Source organism: Astatotilapia calliptera, chromosome 18, assembly GCF_900246225.1.
Source record: "Astatotilapia calliptera chromosome 18, fAstCal1.2, whole genome shotgun sequence".
Classification (NCBI taxonomy): Eukaryota; Metazoa; Chordata; class Actinopteri; order Cichliformes; family Cichlidae; genus Astatotilapia; species Astatotilapia calliptera.
In genome coordinates, this window is record NC_039319.1 from 21,435,800 (window position 1) to 21,458,211 (window position 22,412).

General features: G+C 40.4%; 2 protein-coding genes across 4 annotated transcripts; one reads left to right on the plus strand and one right to left on the minus strand.

Moving 5' to 3' along the window:
- The first annotated feature begins 978 nt into the window (after positions 1–978).
- On the plus strand, positions 979–5,200 carry sf3a2 (splicing factor 3a, subunit 2). The gene is made up of 8 exons (XM_026150484.1): positions 979–1,123; positions 2,540–2,808; positions 2,921–2,967; positions 3,142–3,251; positions 3,376–3,425; positions 3,679–3,819; positions 3,913–3,981; positions 4,547–5,200. The coding sequence occupies exons 2-8, from the start codon at positions 2,611–2,613 to the stop codon at positions 4,814–4,816; spliced, it is 885 nt and encodes a 294-aa protein (XP_026006269.1). The 5' UTR covers positions 979–1,123; positions 2,540–2,610; the 3' UTR covers positions 4,817–5,200.
- A 262-nt stretch (positions 5,201–5,462) lies between these two features.
- LOC113011105 (uncharacterized) lies at positions 5,463–8,352 on the minus strand. Of its 3 annotated transcripts, none has more exons than XM_026150485.1 (7): positions 8,257–8,352; positions 7,586–7,686; positions 6,643–6,671; positions 6,467–6,542; positions 6,260–6,394; positions 6,075–6,169; positions 5,463–5,997 (listed from the first exon to the last, which is right to left on the minus strand). In XM_026150485.1, exons 1-7 carry the CDS (start codon positions 8,262–8,264, stop codon positions 5,653–5,655), a joined length of 789 nt encoding a protein of 262 aa, XP_026006270.1. In that variant the 5' UTR covers positions 8,265–8,352; the 3' UTR covers positions 5,463–5,652. The 3 variants fall into 3 exon arrangements, with proteins under 3 accessions (XP_026006270.1, XP_026006271.1, XP_026006272.1); XM_026150486.1 differs by having other exon boundaries at positions 8,253–8,351; XM_026150487.1 differs by lacking the exons at positions 7,586–7,686; positions 8,257–8,352 and adding an exon at positions 7,318–7,568.
- Positions 8,353–22,412: the final 14,060 nt, after the last annotated feature.

Here is a 22,412-nt window from a genome sequence, read left to right on the forward strand (position 1 = left end):
AGCCAGCTGAGCCGCGCATGACCTGAGGACGCGGCCGGGAATCCCGTCCGGACCAGTAGCTTTGCGTGCGTTCACCTTCCTGAAGCACTTCCGCACATCCTCCTCAGACACAGTGTGCGCACTGACGTCATCCGCGGTGCGCACACTGTCCGGTCTCATGGTGTTCGCTGTGTCGAATCTAGCGTAGAATACGTTTAGATCCTCACACAGAGAGGCCGTGGTCTGCGGTGTGCTGGTTTTCCCTCTAAAGTCTGTGATCGTGTTTAGTCCCTGCCACATACAAATGTATTTGTAATGTCTTTCTAATACTAGAGGTCAGCGGAGAATGGCCAAGCTGGTTCAAACTGTCAGGAAGGCAACGGTAACTCAAATAACCAGTGATTACTACCAAAATATGCAGAAGAGTGTCTCTGAATGGGCAACACATTGAACACTGAAGCTGATAGGATATAGCAGCAGAAGACCACATCTGGTGCCACTCGTGTCAGTTACGAAAGGGAAGCTGAGGCTACAATTCACACAAGCTTATGAAAATTAAATAAATTAAATAAAATTAAATAAGCATATTTATTGGTGCTGCCACATTTGAATGATAGTGTCAGAATTTGGGGTAAAGAACATGAAATTATTGTTCCATCCTGCCTTAAATGCTTCAGGCTAGTGGTGGCTAGCAGAACTTTTAGGCCTCTTAGCACTACAGCTTACCTGAAAATGAAATCGAAACTAAAAAAAACTGTCAAGTACAATGAAAAAAAATTAAGAAATTAAGAAAAAAAACTAAAAAAAATGCAAAACTTTAAAAATTGTGTTTTAGAATTGTGTTTCTACTGAAAATGAAATAGGAAAAAGGCCAGAATTTCTAAATGAACCACTGAGCAGTTTATCTTTTTTAATTAATTATTTTTTACCTCCTGTGTCTGCTGCTGTGAAACAATCAGAAATTTAAGAACACGAAGGCCCCCCTCATAGGTCCAGCCGTCGTGTTGGCTGGAGATCCAGCCCAGCAGGTGGCAGTAACACACCAGAGGGATTTTTACAAACCACCAAAACCCGGGAAAAAGAATCTACTGAAGCGCATGCGCGCAACAAATCAGATGAGCGTGTCGCTGTCGTTGTGAAACTGGTGAGTGTTTTGATAAAGTAATCTGTTTGTAGTCTCCTAAAATGTTTAATTTTGTGGCTAACGGATGTGGTCATTTTGCATTTTTAATATTCACTTTAATCATCTGTATTTGTTAAAAGCTTTTCATTTTTATTTGGTAGCACCATTAGCTTAGCATTAAAATTGCTAGCGCATTTAGCGGCTTTTGTATGCTAAAATGCTACAGCTAGCTAGATGTTGTTGGGATCATTCAGAAGAATGGATTTCTTTTTTAATAACGGGAAGAATCTTTTTTTGCTCGCTGGTAAATTGCCACCGATAACTTAACTTGGTCCTCTAAAAACCGCTGTTTGGGCCTTACTCCGCAGTGTTCATGTTGACTCTTTGTAAGGACGTTAGCATTGGGAATCTTCGTATAGAGGGGATTGTAATGACGAGTTGCTTTTAAAACAGGTTATATGACCCATATAGGTTTGAGCAATAAAAATGTGTCCAGGTTAGAGCCTTAGCTAAAACACAAGTAATAATGCAAATCTACACATGATGCTGTTGTTGTGCTACAGCCCTGGAGTGCAGGGTTATTAATGTGGACCTTCACTGGCAGTACTTGTTAGGGCAATGTAATATGGCCAAAAACATTTATCACGATATATATTTGAAAATTTGCGATAACAATATAACTGACGATATAATTGACGCGAGACAAAATATTTTAGAACTCCACAACTTTATCAGTGCAAAAAAAAAAATCAATGTATTTTCACTTAAACAAGCAGCTGTTTTTTATGTTAATTAAAGCTATATAAAAATTTAACAGTGCAAATGCAAATTCCTTCCTGACAGTTTAACCAAAAGGCATTACCAGTGGAAATTTGCCGACATATCCTGAGCATAACCATGTATAATATCCATAAAACTTAAAAAAGAGGTTATACACACAATGCGGTAATATTATGTTGAAGCACAGTACATATTACTCTGCGAGGCTCCTGACTACGGTACCTGCTCCGACAATCCATCAAGTGGTGCGGCTTCGTAAAGTCGTACTAAAAAATTTTTTGACAGATTTTTGAGCGCCGCGTACTGCATAAAATCGGTACGGTAATAACGATGGCCCACTTGCATTCTCTACCAAAAAATGTGCTTTGGTGTGTATCTGACGGATGAAAGCCAAACCAGTTCCACACCACTGAAGTTGCACCATTTTTACAAACCAATTCTGGTTCATCTGTTTCATTCAACGATTCGCTTTCGCCCTTCTCATTCTCCGTCACCACCATGCTTTTTCCGCCATGTATGTATGAAAGCAAAGGCACTGCACATGCGCGTTTTACCCATATTCTTTTGCGATATTTCATTTTCTTATCATTGCCTAACATTATTATGAATGGTATGATATGGCCCAGCCCTAGTACTTATTGTTTTGTTTTTCACCAGGTAATCGGGGGAATCTATTTGGAGTAACTGTCAACGTTCGTGTGACTGTTTAAGTCCAAAACCTTACAAAAATGGATTTCCAGCATCGAGCTGGAGGGAAGACGGGGAGCGGAGGGGTGGCATCTGCCTCTGAGAGTAACCGTGACAGGCGAGAACGGTTACGTCAGTTGGCCTTGGAGACCATTGATATCAACAAAGACCCCTACTTTATGAAGAACCATTTAGGATCATACGAGTGCAAACTTTGTCTGACACTTCACAACAATGAGGTGAGAGACGCATAATGAGACATTTCTCTGTTAACTGAATTTGCTTTTATTTCTTGTCATCGGGGTGTCTTATTTGAAAAGAAAAATTAAAAAATGTCTCTCTGTATTTCAGGGAAGCTACTTAGCTCACACACAAGGAAAGAAACACCAGACCAATCTGTAAGTCCATACATTATCTGTGCTACAACACAGAAGTGCAATAGCTGTAACTTTATGTTCTGATTTAATTAAAGTGGCTGTTTAACACAAATGAGTCCCAATTTAAAACTTCTGGAGAAATTTAAATTTAAAGAAATGTAATTTTGAGGAAAACCTTTTACATACATTTTTCAGAGCACGGAGGGCAGCCAAAGAAGCAAAAGAAGCTCCTGCTCAACCAGCTCCAGCCAAAGTGAAAGTTGAGGTCAAGAAGTTTGTCAAAATTGGTCGACCAGGATACAAAGGTAGGCAAGCTCTGGCATTTTATATGGTAGTCACGGTTTGGTTTATAATACTAGTTTCTTTAAAAAATGCATTGTTAAAAAAAATTAACGTTTTCTTTTTCTTTTTTTTTTTAATTATTCACAGTGACCAAACAGAGGGATCCAGAGATGGGACAGCAATCTTTACTTTTCCAGGTTTGTATATTTTGAAAGAATGCACATAATCCAGTATCCTTTTGAGGCCACGTAAATAAGTTATTATTTGTGTGCTTCAAACCAAAGCAAAATGCTCACTTATTCTTTGGATAATCTGGTGAGTGTAAAGGGGCTTTACACTGAAACTGGGTCACAGGAACAAATCATAACCTCATGCTCTAACCTGCAAAGTTTCACAACACCACAACAGTAAAGGCCATGTGTTACTGACCTTCTTTTCTTGGCCCATCAGATTGACTATCCAGAGATCGCTGAAGGAATTGGACCCAGGCATCGCTTCATGTCTGCTTACGAACAGCGCATTGAGCCTCCCGATCGTCGCTGGCAGTACCTGCTTTTTGCTGCTGAACCATATGAGACCATTGCTTTCAAGGTGAGACCTGCACTTTTCTCTTCCCCTTATGTTTTTTTTTTCTTTGTCATTTTTTCCTTCACTCATGTAATAACAAGATGTTTGCTGTTTTAGGTACCCAGCAGAGAAATTGATAAAGCAGAAAACCGCTTCTGGACCCACTGGAACAAAGAAACTAAACAGGTACCATGTATGTTACAGAGTGTCTGCCAGTAGAGTTATTGGGTCCAGCAGCCAGAACCAATGGGAGGGGTGAAGCAAAGTGGACACACTGTGTGTCAAAAACGGAACAGCTGAGGTGTAGATTTAGCTTCTAGCTGTCTGATAAGATGCGCACCTTGGGGAATTTTCCCTGTCTTTCCGTATGAGAAGTCAATAATGTGCCGCAGAGTGAGAGAGCTCTGAATCATTGTTTACCTCATTTACATGCAAACCTGATCTAATTAGTAAACAAACGTGGGTGAATGTCAGCCCGTGGGTGAATGAAGGTAAAACGGTCGCTTGAACTTGTTTATATTTCAAATTTTTTCAAGCTGTTATGCACAAATAGCAGTTGATGGGAACAGTGAGTCAATAAAGTGACCTTAATATTTGTTCTATATGTTTACCTCTTCATCTTAAAAATCCTTGTAAAAAGTTTCTGTGATACACTAGTTTGAACTAGTGGAACTCGTATATTAGTTTTCCTAAATTGTTTCTAATAGTGGAAACATGTCTTTAATTGTTCTTTTTTTGTTGTTCTATCCAGTTTTTCCTACAGTTCCACTTCAAAATGGAGAAACCTGTTACCCAGTCGAGCGGCCCAGCACCTGCTGCCACTGTGAAGCGTCCTCCTCCCCTTATGAGTGGAGATCACCCATCAAACGACTCTCTGCCCCCTCCCCCTCCAGGGGGAATGTCCATCCCTCCTCTTCCGCCTGGTGCCCCAGGAGCCCCTCAGATGCCCCCACAGATGCCCATGCCCCCCATGCCAATGAGGCCACCCCCTCCGGAGGGCCTTACATTAGCTAATAACTGATCTCTGGCCAGTGATCTGTTTTTAGTGATTTACCTTGATTTCTGTAATGGTGTGTAGTCGCACTGCCCTGCCTGTTTACAATGTCCATCTCCTTGTAGATACTGCAGTTATGTTTAGTTTTATTATTTCTGCAAAGGGTTAAAGTTCATGTTTATTGGAGTTTTCAGTCTTTGTTTGGTTTATGTAAATGTGCAGGGCAGTCTCTTACTGCAGCATCATAAATATGACCACACTCTTTTGTAATAATATCCACATTCTGGATATGGAGGTGTGATTGGAAGTTCGTATTTTAGGATTATGGTTTTGTAATTAAATGCTGTGGACAAACAGAAAATGTTTGTGTCATAAGAGTCTTTGATTTTATAAAGATATTCCACCAAAAGATTTCTTGAGTGTTCTTTAAATACTGAATCTCAGCTTTGCTTATCAGTGTGAAAACCTGAATTTACTGAGAGGACAGTTTTATTTAACTGGGCTCTCTTTAGTGGCTCTACAACAAGCTAAACTGGACAAATGAAGTCACTTGACACTTGAAGTCACTTCTAGCAACACACTGTTGACATTTTAACTGCATTTGAATGGATGGGAATAATTTATTCAGTGCCACCTTTCAGAACCAGAAAAACAAATTTGTTAACAAGATGCCTCGGTTTGAAATAAAGGATTTAATACACCAAACCACCAGAAAGCATCCAAATCTATAACACAGCACAAAGTCATGTCAGAAGATTTAATTGCAAGCACACTTTAAGGCTCAGATTTTGACAAAATTGCCACCTTTTAATAATGAATAAATCATACCAGCTGATGAGAAAATAGCTTCTACTAGAGTGAAATTATTCTTCTGGACTCTTTTTCTTTGCCTCTGACCTCTTATTTTCCTGAGCAACAGCCTCCTCATCTCCTGCATCTTCAGGATCACCTTTTTTGTCTCTACCTTTCTTTACTTTGATTTCTTCATTTCTGGCTTTCGTGGCTCTCCTGCCCTTTAAGTTCTTATCTCTTTGCTTTATGAGTTTCTTATCTGGAAGTGGTTTGTTTCTCAGAGCTCTTAATCCTCGTGCTGTTGCTCCTCTCTTTGATTTTCCCCTTTTAACCTCTCCATCATCATCGTCCTCTTCTTCCTCGTCATCAAAGTCAGGCAGCCACCAAAACACGACTTCCCACAGAGATGTTTCAGGCTGCCGGGGGAGAACAATCAAACAAAATGTTCACGCCACCTATGTTGATCAGCGATCATTTTTAATCGCCAATTTACCTCCGGCAGTGGTCTTCTGTGTCGCAGTGAGCCTGATCGCCTCATGGTCAGTCCAGTTTCTTCCTCTTCAACTGCTTTGTGACCACGTAAGGTTTCTGTTTTGGTTACAAGAAAGGATCACTCACTCACAGTAGATGTGCTATTTTCATACCTGAGTTTTCACTTTAGTTCACTGGTTTACTTGCCATTGAGCCTCTGAAAACCTGAGGTGAGCACCAGGATGGTAATGGCCACAAGCAAACAGCGGTTCAGGGTGACGTTCTCCCACGGGGTTTCGATCTGAGTCGGATTCTGAATGGACAAGGTTTTGTGCAAGGATGCTGAAAGAAAAAAGAAGTTAACAGGATGCACGGATCAGGGAGACAAGGGTAGGGGAGAAAGATGGGACTCACTTGGTTTGGGGAAACTGACTTCTCTGGTTATAGTCTTGGGTTCTGGTGCTGGCTGCTGTGGAGCTGGAGCCATTTCCTATTTAAGAACAATGTGAAGGTTAATAAAAAACGTCTGTGAGCTGTGAGGGCTGGCAGCTGAGTGAGAAATTGTTAATGCTGGTTGTTTTCCAACCTACCTCCCTGATTTTTCTGGTAGCGTACATTTCTGGAAGGGACAGATGGAGATTTAATGAAGGGTGATATCATACACCATTAACAAAAAAACAAAACCCCAAACAGCCATGCACTCAATCTGGAACTGGTTTGTTTACATCTATTAACATATATTCATATACTTGTGCTGGCTGAACACATGTTTTTCAATTTTATTAACTCCTCTGTAGATAAACTACAAGTCATCAGTGAAAAATACTGTTCTGGTTGAAAAGACTGCAGGCATGCTGGGAGCTCCGGCTGGCTTTGAGCTGAATGTTAAATGCTATGTTTCCCCATCTCAACATGCACTTAGCACAAAGTTCAGGGTGAGGTTGATGCACTTGATCATTAACCAATAAAAGAACAAAAGCCCAGATTTTTATGCCCAGCGCAAAGTCAGATATGAGTGTGAGAAGCAAAACTGTCATGAAGCTGTTGGTGCTATTGTTTTCTACAGCCATTGGTGCTATTTGATAGCCTAGCTTGTTAGCCGCGCAGAGAACAATTCGACTTCTACACTGTCAAGACTAAACCAGCTAAACTGTGCAATAAACTGTGACAATGAGTCTGAAAAATGTTTCTCCAAAAAAAAAAGTTTCCAGAAACTCCTGCTGTAGAGGCCTCATAAACATATGACATGAAAATATGATACTTTCCTTTTTTTGTTTAGATTTATGTTTCAGAAGATGTTATTTTTGTGGAAATAAGCGCAGTGCACCCCACTGCACTGAGAAATGATCCATCCAGCATGGCTGTGGCTCATTATCACTGTGTTGCTTTCCACCAGGAGTCAGATTTCGGTGGCTCCTTGTGCTGCTGTTCCCTAGTATTTATAGAGTTGTACGCATATCCTGTATTTGCAATGGAAGAAATCATTTATGCATAGTCATTAACAATTCAGTGCGTGTGTGTGTGTGTCGCCACCTGGTTTGCGGATCTGCCTAACAGGTTTCTGTGGAGGAGGATCTGCTCTTGGTGGCCATAACTCCTCTTCAAATGTTTCATAGCTTTCTTCCATTTCTTCCCTGAGAGAGATGGAGGAGAAGGAACATGGGAGTAGCAAATCATTTAAATTTTTCATGTTTTAGCAGACAATCACAAAAAGATCACAAAAGCTGCAGAGGCCAGTTCAGCTTTTTTAAGGGATGTTCTTGCTTTTTCTTAAGTTCTGAATGCGAGATAATTCATTGGATCGCACTCTTATCACAGTTGTTCTTATCACTATTCCTTCCCCCATAAAAAAATAAATAAATCCTGATGTCTCATTGGGATTCAGTTTTGACTGCATAAAACGATACTAGTAAAAGGTCAACTTTGCCACTTTTGCATTAAATTAAAGCAGTTTGCTGACCTTAACATTTACAAATGAATACAGTAAGGGCCTTATGTGTTGCATGACATTTCTCAACAGACACTGAGGTAATGCCCTTCCAGGCCTATAAATAGATAAAGCAATGGTACCAGCAGACAAATGGATACACACTATATAAATACACAAAAAAATTAAAGCCCTAATGTTTCTCTTATATTCTTGATCAATCTTTTCTGTGTTTCAGCTGTAAAGTCAAATCCCAATTGAAAGAATACCTACCTGCCTCAACATTTGGGGTCCCCTGGGCAGTGCTGGGAAGCCTTTGTCACAGAGCTGTTGTTCCTCCACAAAGATGGCAGCTGAGTATTACTCTGAACTGTCTGATAGCCAAGAACAGGTGGCGGAGAATGAAAAAACAAAAAGGTATTAGGTGTCAGGCGCTGACTGAGGGAGGGCTGACATTAACATGCTTTATGCAACCACTAGATCACAGAGTGATGAGGGTGGGGGGAAATAACCAGTTCTGAAAAACTCTGACCCATTTTGGATAAATATCACTTTGTGTCCAAGGAGTCAAGGAGGAAAAATGTCAAAGTTTTTGAACAGCAACGTGCTGCAAACAGTGATTTTGATATTTTTAAGCAAATGGTCAAAAATGCTGCAAAAGAGAGGTGAGTGGGGTTTGAATTTTGTATTATTACTCACCAGCAGAGAGCGCTGCTGCGCTATTAGGGAGATAGAGTCTGTGGCACTTTGCTCTGCAGATGAGGCCTGTGGTCTGTCAGCCATATTAGCCGTCAAACAGACAGAGGGTCTGCCAAATTTCTTTTTATGAAGCTACATCTGCGATGCCAGCACTTCAGACACATTAGGCCATTTTGTCTGAGCAGATTATATTCATGCAGATGCTTTGCAGCATATTTCCTCTTTTTTCCCCTTGTTAAATTAATAAGACAAGTAGGTATTGTCATTCTGTGTGTGATGTGAAGCCTGGAGGCAAACTCATCCTTCTATGTGACATGGAGGCCACTAACAAGAAGCCACGCGAACAGATGTAAATCTGATTAGGTTATATCAGGGTTAGGTGGTTGCAGGCCACCTTTATGTGGGAGGGGAGAGGAAGTGTTGATAAACAGACTTGTGGCGATGCTGATGAGTCATACCTTTGCTGGTACTGTGCCCAATTCCAGTTGAATCGCACACTGCTTTAGCTGTCAGTTATTAAAATTGGATGTTTGCTCTGTAGCCTTTGAAGTGAAGAGACTGACCTAAACAAACCGGGGATATACTCTTTGTTTTCCAATGTAATGCAAGCAGCCTCTAGCAGACCTCCACATATACTTCATTCCCCAAAAATGTGTTAATTGTTTGTCGATCTAATCCGCAGAACTCCGACCAGCATTTAGCTGATTTTCAGCTTTTTATTGCATTCTTTTTTTTTAAAATTCAAAACACTCGGCATGCTTGCTTATAATGAGCTTGTCTGTGGCCTTAATTGACCAAATGCACACTCTCACCCCGCTGATTTGTCGGTACTTATTAGTCCCAAGGATGCTCCTTCACCGCATGCTAGAGTGCGTCATCTGTGTGAAGAGTTCTTTCTATTATCACTGATTGAAAGCTCATTTGATCTGGATAAAAATAATTCCACCAAGTTTCAAAATGAACATAGAGATTTAAATTTTTTTTCTTTCTCAGCACTCTGTAATCTGGGGTTCTCCTTTCATCCTTTATTGAGCACACGTCAAGGTAATAAAGTGAAACTTTGCAAGTTTGGGACAAAACCTTAAAGAATGTTTCAAGGGCAACTCTAACCCTCCTGTGGACACATTTTATCCAATATAAACGAGCAAACATTGCTCACGGACATGTACGTTCCAGATTCGGGCACTAGAGAGATCTTAGCTGGGTGAAGCTTTCTGTCCCCTTTTGTCCTTACATAATGGGGACTGTGCTCAGAGAACAAGCTGCCTGTCCAGCACGCAGTGGGAGCTGCTCTGTGCCCTCTCTCACTGAGTAGCACGAAGAAGCGTGAAGCAGCATTAGTTGTAGTCTGTCTGGAACATAAAGGCTATGACGCCTTGAATATTGTTTCAGTCTTTGATTATTTTAATTGCTTTTAATTACACTGTTACATCGCTTTAGTTTGAAATCACTGGGGAAAAAAAGACCTGATATGGCAAACCTTACAATTAAAGTAGTTTTTCTGGTGCTGTAGCCTCAAGACGTCACAAACCAGAATACGTGACCGCTCAGAGACTTGATATATTAGAGTCTCAACTCCCTAAAGGCTTGGCTTATTAAAAATACAAACACACTCCTGAAAAACCCCCTGCATATCTAAACTTTCCCTCTACTCCAAATGTATTTTTATCCATTTATTTTTTTCCAGATGGAATATTTTGGAATATTATTTTACTGTGCATAACCATATACAGTAATGTGTTGGTCATATCACTGACCGTGTATTTTTTTTTCCAATAAACTTCATGCAAAGTGAAGTAAACTAATAAGTATTCAAATCAGGAATTAGTGTGACCTTTTTAAAATGTTGTTCTCAGCACATTTGCACACTTTTTAAGGTGCTTGGTACACAGATGGCTCCAAGCATCGTGGAGAACACGCCACATTTCTTCTGTGTAGGTAGGCTGTCTCTGAGTCTTCATGTAATCCCAGACTCATGCTATGAAGTGGAATCCAGGTTTCTACAGGGGACCACAGTAGGTGTTCTCTTCGTGTAACAGGTGGGTGCCTGTAGTGTCGAGGCATCCACGCAAAAAAGAGGATACATGAAGCTGATACTAAGGTAGGTTGTGGCATTTAAACAATGTTCAATTGCTCATCAGCAGAAGACCACATCAGTGAACTGCACTCTCAGGAAACTGAGGTCATAATTCACCAGCAAAGTCTCCTGCTGTATCAGATCTGCTTCAAGTTTCAGTGTATTAAGAGATGCTCTTCTAGATACCTTGGGTGTAATGGGTAATTATATTAGTTAATGTTACTTTCCTATCAACTTCAAGTAGTCTGGCCAGTCTCCTTGGAGTTTTTTGGACCATCCTCTGTAAACCCTGGAGATGGTTGTGTAGAAAAATCCCAGTAAAGCAGCAGTTTCTGAAATACTTAGATCAGCATGTCTGGGACAAACAACCATGTTCACCGTCACTTAAATCATCTTTCTTCCCCATTCAGATGCTCAATTTCAACTTCAGTAGGTTGTCATAATGATGTCTTAATGCCTAGATACACTGAGTCGCTGCCATATGAAGTGGTCTGTGAGTTTATAAATACAACAGTGCTGTCCATGTCCTTCAAAAGTGTTTTAGGTGAGAACACACTGAGTGCCAGTCAGTGAAGTACAGGATTGTAAAATGATTGCTTGACTGCCTTATGTACCATGCATACAGAGTGTTTCAATTCTGTAGCGAGTCCAGAAGGTGAGCCTGACGCTGTAGTGCGCTCAATGAGTAGGTTTTCCTTTCTTTTTTAATAGCTTAAATTCATTCTAAACATAATATTCCCAATGAAAATGTATTATAGGAGAAAAATAACAGCTGAAGGGATTTTAGGCATCGTGTCTATTCAGTAAAAAAGAATGACAACACTCTGAACAGAGCCTCACTGAACAACTCAGGGTGGACTTGATAGACTTTACCAGGGCTTTCAGTCTTAGTCGTTATCAGTAAATGGATTTTAATTTCCTGTCATGTGGTTATGTTGACACGTGAGCTCAGTGGCTGGTGTCATCCTCAATTCAATTCAATTCAATTCAATTCAATTCAATTCAATTCAATTCAATTCAATTCATCTTGTCCCAAATCACAACAACAGTCACCTCATAGTGCTTTATATTGTAAGTAAACATCCTACGATAATAGAGACAAAATCCCAACAATCAAACTAAGAGTAAGCACTTGGCGACGGTGGGAAGGAAACTCTACAGCCAATACTTGTACTAATAAAAGTATTAACACTAATTTGAAAGAAGAATATTCAAATATTTTAATACCAAGCACTGAGATGTGGAATAAAAAGAGAGATTAAGAAACTTGCAAAAGACCTGATTTGGTCTTAAATTTAAGGGATGTGGACGATTTACAGTTTGTTGAGACAATATGATGCTGGATCCTGGAGATGGAGAATTAAGACAATGTTTGATTAGTGGGTAGGGCTTCCTAACAGAAGCAGAGCATGATTTATCCTGCATAGATCCACCAGAAATCTTATAGACTGTTTTATTCAACTGCTTGTGCTTCTTTGAATGAAACCTCTGTCTCAGTCTCAGCACTCCTAATTGGGTTTGTTCACATATGGAGGTTGAAAGTTTGAAATACACATGCTTAAAAAGACCTGAGCATAAGTGGTGACCTTGTGTTGTCTGTGAGGCTGAATCATTTTCAGTTTACAAGCACTAACAAGGCACTCTGTGGATGCAGTGTTGCTGATGTAGCAATGCAGCTCTCCATACAGACTTAATAATATATGTACAGAACAAAGTGAATCCATAATATGTCGCTTATTAAACTCAATCTCTTTACTAATTACACTTTATTATTCTCTCATTAACTTAAGTGTCCATTTGCAGTTTTATATATAGCTGCTAATTCCTTAAATGTCTATATGGTTACAGCCATACCGTACCAGCGGTTACCAGCCTCAGAGTAAGTCAACAGCACTGACTGAGGAGCCCTCATTTAGCAGGCAGCCTCATAGGACAACCTGCCCGCCTTCCAGCGCAGATATCTGCCTGTGTGTTAGACATCATGTTTCTCAGATGTGCTGACAGTGTAAAACTAGCATTTGAAGATGAATGACACTGGATCAGCAAGGATTCAGTCACATGTCTCGGTGCTGCTTGCCTTTCACTTTAAATCTCAAACCAAAGCCTTCATGTTCTCCTGGAGCCACCGTGGGACTCGTGTGCCTCTCTGCCACTCTGTATCTCTTCATGCAGCCCTCCTCAGCCTTTGATCTTTCAGAGACCACAACAAGGAGCTGCCCAGATCGTGACTGTGAGTTCTGCACCTTGGGGGGGCATTTTTCTGTAATTCAGACCTCACCCTCAGGCAGATAAATGCACAGATGTCCAGACAATGTGATAATCTGCCCATCATTTTCACATCCTCGGAGATGGAAGCAGAGGTGTAACATCCACAGAGAGAGATGCCTGAAAAAGGAGTTTGACGCACAGGAACGCTGGAATATGCAAGATGATGACTCTGACTGGGGCGGTTTAAGAAGAATAGCACAGTTGAAATTTTCATTTTGTGCAGGTTATTTGCGATCACTTTTCTTCAAATATCTCAAAGCCATATTTCATCATTATCGGAGATCGATGGATTGTGAGGGAAGAGAAAAGTGAAGAAGATGGAAGAGTAATTTGTTAGAGTTGTTGGATTTCTTTAGAGACGATAGAAATCTAATTACTAATGTTTGATTATAATATGCCTCCCCCTTTCTACAGACCTCATTGTCTATTTTTATGTAACTTTGATGCTTTTCACTGCCTATCATACTGACCCCACCCCTCACCCCAGTCCCTGTTTCAAATTGTGTCTGTGGGCCATTTTATTGATGGACTAATTTGCCCTGAGATTGTACTTCACTCTCCCGGGTGCTTTGTGTATTAATTACCATCTATTCATTTGAGACTGTTTAGCCTTTGAGCATGCTCCAAAGCAGCGATTCCAGGCCAGTGCTTCACAGCTTCTGTCACAGCCCTAATGCTGCATGCGCCCACGGGATACGAGTAATGTGAAACCTCATGCACTGAGGAAGCGTGTGATTGACTATTACTGCTCTGCAGTTGCTAAAATCGGCAGAAGAAAACGCAACAAAACTTGCAAGATCCCAAATCTCTCACAACTGAATAGGCAAATTATAATTTTGTGCATACAGGCAATGACTTTAACTTTAGAACGAATTTGCGAAGGTCTCACTAAGTTCCAAAGGAGATTTCACTTGGAGATTTCAAATGACTGCAGGGAGTTTTTGTTTTGTGGCAATAATAAACCAATCACAGGCCTCATGCTCACGACCTCTCAGTCTCTGTTTCCTGCTCTGCTGTCTTTGACAGGTTTGAGCCTGTGACTCTATCCTTTTTAAAGGAGACTGTTGGTCATCTTAAGCCTGCAGGGTCTCCAAATGATGCTGTCCCTCCTCGACTTTTAAAAGAGGTGTTACCTACAGTTGGTCCTTTGGTGCTTGAGCTGGTAAACCATAGTCTGATGTCAGGTGTTGTCCCTAAAGATTTTAAACATGCAGTAGTCAAACCCCTGATTAAAAAACCTGCTCTTGATCCTATGGTTCTTGCAAATTACAGGCCTATCTCCAAACTACCTTTTCTTTCCAAAATTCTTGAAAGGGTAGTTTACAACAAAATAATGGCCTTCCTGGAAAAGCAAAATGTTTTAGAGGTTTTCCAATCTGGTTTTAAACCCTTTCATAGCACTGAATCAGCCCTTTTAAAAGTTTTTAATGACATATTTTTAGCGACTGATGCTGGGGACTGTGTTGTTCTTGTGCTTTTAGATTTGACAGCTGCGTTTGATACCGTGGATCATGCCATTTTATTCTCTCGTTTGGAGCACTGGGTGGGCATTAGGGGCACAGCACTGGAGTGGTTCAGGTCCTACTTGACGGGGCGAACTTTTTGTGTCAGCCTTGGTGACTATGCGTCGTCCTCCGCTCCCCTCTTGTGTGGTGTCCCACAGGGCTCAGTTCTAGGCCCCCTCCTCTTCTCTTTATATCTGCTTCCTCTTGGTTCTGTACTGAGAAAGCACGGCATTGCTTTCCACTTTTATGCTGATGACTGTCAGATCTATGTCCCTCTAAAGAAAAAAGGCAGATACCTTACACAGCCATTACTTCAGTGTCTCGATGACATTAAGGCTTGGATGTCTGTTAACTTTTTAAAATTCAATGATAAAAAGACAGAGGTGATGGTTTTTGGTAGCCCCACTGAGACCCCCAATGTGTATGTAGATTCCCTGGCACAGTATGTTAAGCCAACTGTCACAAACCTGGGGGTCAAAGTGGACTGTGATCTAAAGTTTGATAATCAAATTAAGGCCGTGGTAAAATCTAGCTTCTTTCACCTCAGGCAGCTGGCAAAAATAAAGCCAATTCTTTCACGGCAGCACTTTGAGACAGTGATCCACGCCTTCGTTAGCACTCGGCTGGATTACTGTAATGCACTTTATATAGGGGTCAGTGCATTATATATTAGTCATCTACAGAGGGTGCAAAATGCCGCAGCTCGTCTTTTAACTGGCACTCGAAAGTTTGAGCACATTTCCCCTGTTTTAGCTTCACTTCACTGGCTGCCCATTTCTTTTAGGATTCATTTTAAAATTCTTTTATTTACTTTTAAAGCTCTCCATGGCCTAGCTCCATCTTATCTCTCTGAGCTGCTACAGCCTTATACACCCACCCGCTCTCTCAGGTCAGCTGATCAGCTGCTCCTGAAGATACCCAGGACTGGGCGTAAACTTAGAGGAGATCGTGCTTTTGCTGTAGCAGCTCCCAAACGGTGGAACGAGCTTCCTTTAGAGATTAGACAGGCCACTTCTTTATCTGTTTTTAAGTCACTCTTGAAAACCCACCTCTTTACCTTGGCCTTTGACACCACGTGAGATGTTGGTTTTTTATTTTTATTTTTATTTTAGTTGTTTTTAGGTGATTCGATGCTGTTTTATCTTGTTTTTGCTTTAACATAGGGCTGTTTTAATTTTATGTCTTATGTGTTTTATTTATTTAATTTGCTGTTTTTTGTTATTTTATTGTTTTAACTTATTTTCTGTACAGCACTTTGTTCCTGTGCTGGGTATTTTAAAGTGCTTTATAAATAAAATTGGATTGGATTGGATGAAGGAAGAGGCAGGAGGTGTGGTTTGGACTGATTGGTGTTAATTTACTTATGGGTAAGACTGCTTGAGGCTCATGCTGAAAGAGAAGCAATATGCTGTCTGATTTCCACTACCCTTATGTCTACTCTATGCACACAAGAGCTTAGAAATGTGTATATTTCATATGAAAGACAAGCTCAAGGTTCCTCACAAACACATTCCTAAAAACTGTGGCCTTAATCCTCCACTCATATGTCAGTCTTATGTTACAGCTGTTAAGAGAAATGAGTGCTGCCTGACAACATCATAAACCCCCTCTTACTCACGTGTCATCCTTCTTCTAATCAAGGTTTCTTTCTGCCCGTCTTAGTCATCAGTGGCAGTGCTCAGTCTGTGCTATTAGGGATGTAATCTTCGAGACCTTCTAAGATTTTGGATTTTGCAGGCTTGCGAGGGTTACAAAATATCTTGCAAACAAGGCAGGCTTGTTGCTCTTCTTCAATCCTCTAAAACACAGTGCTGCACAATGAGCTTGCGCCACCACTTATTTCTTTATACTTTGCTTCAAAGGAGGGTTTCTTGTAAAATTTTTCTAAGTGGCCTTCAGCAGTACTTATCCAGGATTTTTGAGGGTCTTCTCTGTACAATGGGTGCTTTTCCGTTTATTTTCCATCCGCTCCTTGTGGCATTTTCAGAGAAATTATTTCTTTTTTTAAGCCACTTAACACTGACCTATGAATCTGTCAAGCATAACAAAGGTACCTAACTCACGGGATGAATTAGTGTTGAGTCTACACATAACAGAAAACAAAAAACAATGCTAGTAACAACCAATTGTTACTAGCAGAACCCATTCCAAAAACATATCATTTGTTCCAATTTCTTTAGTTGAATAATACAATTTGTCAGGGAAAAAATCCTTATTTTTCACCAACAAGGTGACTCCTAAAGGCCAAAAACTTGGTGTGCAGTGTCTCCTTAAGAAATGAGAGAAAAGAAGGTCTAAAAGGTCTAAAAAACAATTTACAGATAGATAGCACAGAAACTGTAAGTCATGATCTAAGAAACGGGGGAAAAAAACCTTCAAAAATCTGACAACAGGAGCTGAGAGATGAATCTGGCGCTTCAGTCGATCCATCTACTGTTTACTGAAGCCTCATCAGAAATGATCTCAGCAGAAGAAATCTCTAGAACTACTCTTGAAGTCTTTTTAAAGAAATCATGAGAAACTGTACCTAAGAGAGTTCAGGCTGGGTTGAAGAATAAAGGCTGTCACACCAAATTTTGATTTCAAGCTTGTCAGATTTGCACAGACTCCACTTTTACTTTTTTTTTTATTTCAATGTATGTTTCCACACGTTTCAGTCAATCACTGCACCTTTCTCCCATTTTCCTAGCTAAATATATAGACATGAGGAGTGACTCAAGTCTTTGCACAGTACTGTATGTTCAAGTAAATGTGAAAAGTAGGCCAATTCTCGACATTGCAACTGGCAGCAGAAAGCGTTCAGCCATATCACATATTGCCTGTCAATACTGAGTTTTTAACTTCAAAACAAACCTTCTATATATGATTCATAAAGCCACTTTATAAATAATTTATAAATAAAATGTATAGAGCCAGAATGTCTCGGGTGGAAAAAGGACATTTTTGAATGGAGAAGCATGAGGATGTTTAGGCAACATAAGGCTTTAGATACAGGATTCTTTGCTGTTGCGCTTTTCTTGTCTGATTTGTGTACACATCTGCTGCTGCTTCATGATTTGATCTTTTTTTTTCTCTCCCCCCCCAAAACTAACATGGCCACCATTTTTCTCTTCTTCCTTTGAGATATTTTACCCTCCATGCTCCTTGATACGTCTCTCCCTCCACCATGTTTGTGTGTGAGCAGCCTTTTAGTCGGCCCCCGGTTGTCAACTGATTGCAGATAATTACAGCTATTTGACTGCAGCATTCACAGCCAGTCCTTTCTGGAGGCACTTACAGAGGGAGAACATGCCAATCAGACCCTTAACTGCCTCTGGGGATAACTGCAGACACAATGGCACAGTGAATATGACAAAATGAAAATCATATATTTGACTTATGTGGGTGCTATCAGGCATTCACACATAAAGCTGTCCAGCATGGACCCAGTGAACACCTCAGTATTAAAACACCAAAGGTTTACATTAAAAAATGCAGTATTTACCTCCTGAACATTAAGTGTGTAGCTCAGTGCTACAACTCATTGAATACTCCTTTTTTCAGGCATATTTGAGACAGAAATACTTCTTTATGGTATCCACCCTTTAAATGAATGTCTTGATTTAATATTGAAGACTCTCAACCAGGCATAATTTGGAGGTGGCTTCAATGGAAATTGAGTCCTTTCACAGCCTAGTTTTGAGGAGTCTGCCCCATTCTCTTCCAAATTATGAACCTAATCCTGGTTTGAAGGAATGTAATTGTTCTCGAGCTGTCGTACATTAGCAACATGCCTCTCAGCTCGACTGCTATATCCAGAGCAGTAGGAATGAGTCAGACTCTTTATGATGACAGCTCTCCTCATCTTTCTCCTTCTCCCTCTCTTTCTCTGACACTTTTCTCTCTTGCTGTTCTTTTTCATCTTTGCTCTTTGTCTTCCGCATCCTCCCTCCCTCGTTCGTTCTCCTGCTTACATAAGCTCCGTTGTGCGCAGCGACAGCACAGACTTGAGAACTCATAACAGTCCTCACTCAACAGGAACACCCCTTCTGTCTGTCTCCTTGTTTCATGGGGAGCAATGACAGCTGCACACTTGACCGCGGGCGAAAGTAGATAATAGCAAGAGAGATCAAAGCAGAAAAGCTAACACAGACCCATGCAATTTTTTTTGTCTCCTCTGCATCCCTCTCTAACATAAACTTCTTCTCTCTGACTCGCACTTGACATACATGAAGTACATTAGTTTCAAAGTGCGACCAAAAGTTCAAAGCAAAAACTTGTTCTTTTAATGTTTGGATTTTATTCAATGTATGATTTATTAGACTGTCAGACATTGTCCCCATGATGAAAGGATGAAAGGAGATACAGGGTCTCTAAAAGGTTGAAAGCACTAGGGGTACAAGGACATCCACACTCTTCTATGAATCTACCAGAAAAACAGAGATGGAAAAAGGATTTGTCACAAAATGATAACAGTTAAATCCAGTGTTAGATATTATTGTATCTTCTAACATTCATTTAGCCGAGTTTCCTGTGTTTAAACAGCGCAAATGGTATAAATCATCATCACCAAATCAAGACTACTGCTTAGTTAAAGAAAAAGAAAAGAACTTATATACTAACTGTGTTATTGAGAAGTATCATGCCTCTTCTTTTCATCATTAAAAAAAAATGTTTCTCAGTCTCACCTCATTTTTGTACATATAAAGTAACTTTGGTCACTGACTACAATGGCAACAAATCGCAAGAGGAAAACATTCATCTCTTCTGTAACATTTCTCTTATTATATCTTGTTAATATATTATAATTAGATTTAGTAGTCTATGTAGTTCTGTGTAAAACTAAGTGCAGCTCATGATTCAACTGCTTGTAGAATCAGCTTTGGCAGCATTAACTTCAATTAATTGTTTTTTGTATGGCTTCTCATTTTGCTGTGGAGGAATTTTGGCCCAGTCGTCTTTACAGTGTTGCTTCAGTTCATTTGTTTATGCACAGCTTTGTGAGGATTCCAGCATTTCAGTGAGGTTCAGGTCTGGACTGTTGCTGGGCCATTACAACACTTTCTTTTCTTTTCTTTTCTTTTCTTTTCTTTTCTTTTCTTTTCTTTTCTTTTCGAGGCACCCTGTTGTAGATTTCCTGCTGTGCTTGGGATCATTGTTCTGATAGATTGTTGGACATTTGACTCAAGAATACTTTGGTATAAAGAGGAGTTTGTGGTTGACTCAGTGACTGAAAGGTGCTCAGGGCCTGTGCCTGCAAAACAAGCACAAATCAGCACTCCTCCAACACCATGCTTGAGGTGTTTGTGCTGACATCCTTTGTTTAGTTTTCTCCACATGTAGTGTTGTACAACATCTCCACTTTGGTTCATTCTGTCCAAATGAAATTGTTCCAGCGATCTTGTGGGTTTTTTGGGTTTTTTTTTTTTGCTGTCATGTTCTTTTTTGAGAAAACAGGTTTTCTCCTGCCAACATTTCCAAACAAGCCATATTTGCTCAGTCTTGTTCTAATTACAAAGCAGCAGTGACACTGACATGACACTGACAGAGGAAAAAAAGCTTCTGCTGCTTAAATAGATCACCAAATTGGTAAAGTTTGTTTGTTAGTTTGACATGTTGGCTGCTTATGCTTATTCGTGGCATCAGAAACGAGCAACGACACATTACTGACATTCCTTCGCCTGTTGATTTGTATTTGAACTTGATAGCAAACGTTGGCATATCCACATCATTTTGGTTTCTGCCCAATAAATGTTTGGGTGTTTTTTAAAATCTGTTCTAATTTGGTTCTTGTGTTCTCATCGACTAAATTCAAATACTTATTGCTTTAATCACTCATCGTGTCGATTCTGGCAGAAAAGTTTCTAGTATGCCTCCGATGCAGGTGATGAGACCAAAATCCCAAATCTCTTCTAATCAGTATAATGAGGACATCTGAGCACAGAGCAGCTGCAAACATTTTGTTCATATGAGCAGGTGAGAGCTGCTTTAAGACACGCTTGGAAAGAATATGAATCCATACACAAGCAAGGATTAAAGGATTTCTCTTTCACTGACACGATAATGTTGTTCCCTCTACATAAACCCCATGAAAGTCAGTATCATGTATGCAACTGAAACAGCTTGTTGAGTACTTCCAGTTCTTTGGTTATTTAGTTGTTTTACAGCCAGGACTTGCAGGATGGCAAGAATACTGAATACATACACTTTTTGTACCCTGACAGGATCTTTTTCTCTGTCTTGCTCCTCTATCACTGGTCTCGGTTTATACTTAAGGGCTGTGAAATGAGGCAGCCGAAAGAAAAAAGCAGGAAATAGATGAACTGCAGAGGGAAAGATGGCAGTAAGTATGTGATTAGTGAACTGCAATGTGCTCCTGGTCTCCTTCAGGCTTGTATTGTCCTACAAGTTTGCGTTTCAGATGAACACACACACACACACACACACACACACACACACACACACACACACACACACACACCAACAACGCTTTAGTGATGCCAAGTTTTATTGCCTTTACAGCTGATCATGTGTTGTTATGCCTTTAGGGTGACCTTGTAACGCAGTAACCAACCAAAAATGTTGCAATTATTCACACCTATCTTATGATGTTTTTACTTCTCTGGTTCTCTTTGTTTATGTGCACTGGGCATTTCAAGTTGCAGTAAAAAAGTAATGCGAGACCAATACAGGAGGGGGGATATGTGACGGCTCTGTACCAAATGTATATTGGGACGTGCGCTTGCTTGTGTATTTCTGCAGTGTGGACCTGCAGCTGGCGATAAGCGGGTGATCAATGTATGCCTCGTAATAGTAGTCCAGCACTGTTTCCATTTCAGCTCTGCGTAGGAGTCCCACGGCAGGTACCAAAATAAAATAAGATTACCATTTATTTTTCTCAGTGCAGTTAGAGTGCAGTAATTAATGCGAACCTGAGCCTCATTTATCAGTGTTTTCTTTTCTGTATGCATGAAATGTCACGAGGCTTGACAGAGCACTTGTTAATTTGTAAATATATCATAAGATAATTAGTGCCTGTGTGAAACAGAGCCCAGAATTACCTCCACTTGTGACAGAACTATACATCTTTCTTCAGATATGATGAATTATGAAACAAACACAAACTATCCATATTTTCATGCCAATGCTTTGCCGAGACCTGTGTTGAGGCAATCATTTACTGCGTATGTGCTCTCTGTAACAATGAGGGCTGTCTCAGCTGTGACTGGCTGTGCTGCTTTGGCCCTGGTCTCAGGTGGTAGGTGGTCTTGCCAGGCAGAAAGCAGCCTGGTCTACAGCAACACACATCATCTATTCCTCTCAGTCTCATTTGCCGCTGTGAGACAGTGCTCTCATCACTTACCTTTCTCCATCAGCCGCAGTGATTGGCTTATTATCAGATGTCCTGCACAGAGAAAGAATGAGCTATGCATCACTGCACCTATCGCTACTTCCAAACACTCTTATGAAGATTTGTACACACACACACACACACACACACACACACACACACACACACACACACACACACACACACACACACACACACACACACACACACACACACACACACACACAGAAAAAAAGGCGCCCGTCTTTTGTAGTTTTTGATATGTGTGTCTGCACGCGCGCCTTTTTTGTTTCTGTCAGATATGCTAACCTGGCATGGCACACTTATATGTGAGTACATGGCGTTGTTCACACGACAGAGTGAGAATTTCACAGATAATAAAAAATGCCTGTGCTAATGCTTCAACACAAAACATGTTTATTGTCATAGTTCCATTAGGTGCCTTGACAGTAACTCACATTAAAGACCAATATTACATGTCAAAGGCAGTTTACAAGTCATGGTTAGCTCGAAAAAAATGTCTTCAGTGGCTCTGGGGTAGCTTTCTAAAGCCT

What these genes read in the sequence shown, in the direction of transcription:
- LOC113011105 (XM_026150485.1), bottom strand. An exon ending in TAGGCAGATCCGCAAACCAG is followed by an intron (nt 6,672 to 7,585) that starts GTGGCGACACAC and finishes TGTCCCTTCCAG; the next exon opens with AAATGTACGCTACCAGAAAA. An exon ending in ACAGAAGACCACTGCCGGAG is followed by an intron (nt 5,998 to 6,074) that starts GTAAATTGGCGA and finishes CTCCCCCGGCAG; the next exon opens with CCTGAAACATCTCTGTGGGA.
- sf3a2 (XM_026150484.1), top strand. Translation starts at nt 2,611, where the DNA reads ATGGATTTCCAGCATCGAGCTGGAGGGAAGACGGGGAGCGGAGGGGTG. An exon ending in AGCAATCTTTACTTTTCCAG is followed by an intron (nt 3,426 to 3,678) that starts GTTTGTATATTT and finishes TTGGCCCATCAG; the next exon opens with ATTGACTATCCAGAGATCGC. An exon ending in GGAACAAAGAAACTAAACAG is followed by an intron (nt 3,982 to 4,546) that starts GTACCATGTATG and finishes TGTTCTATCCAG; the next exon opens with TTTTTCCTACAGTTCCACTT.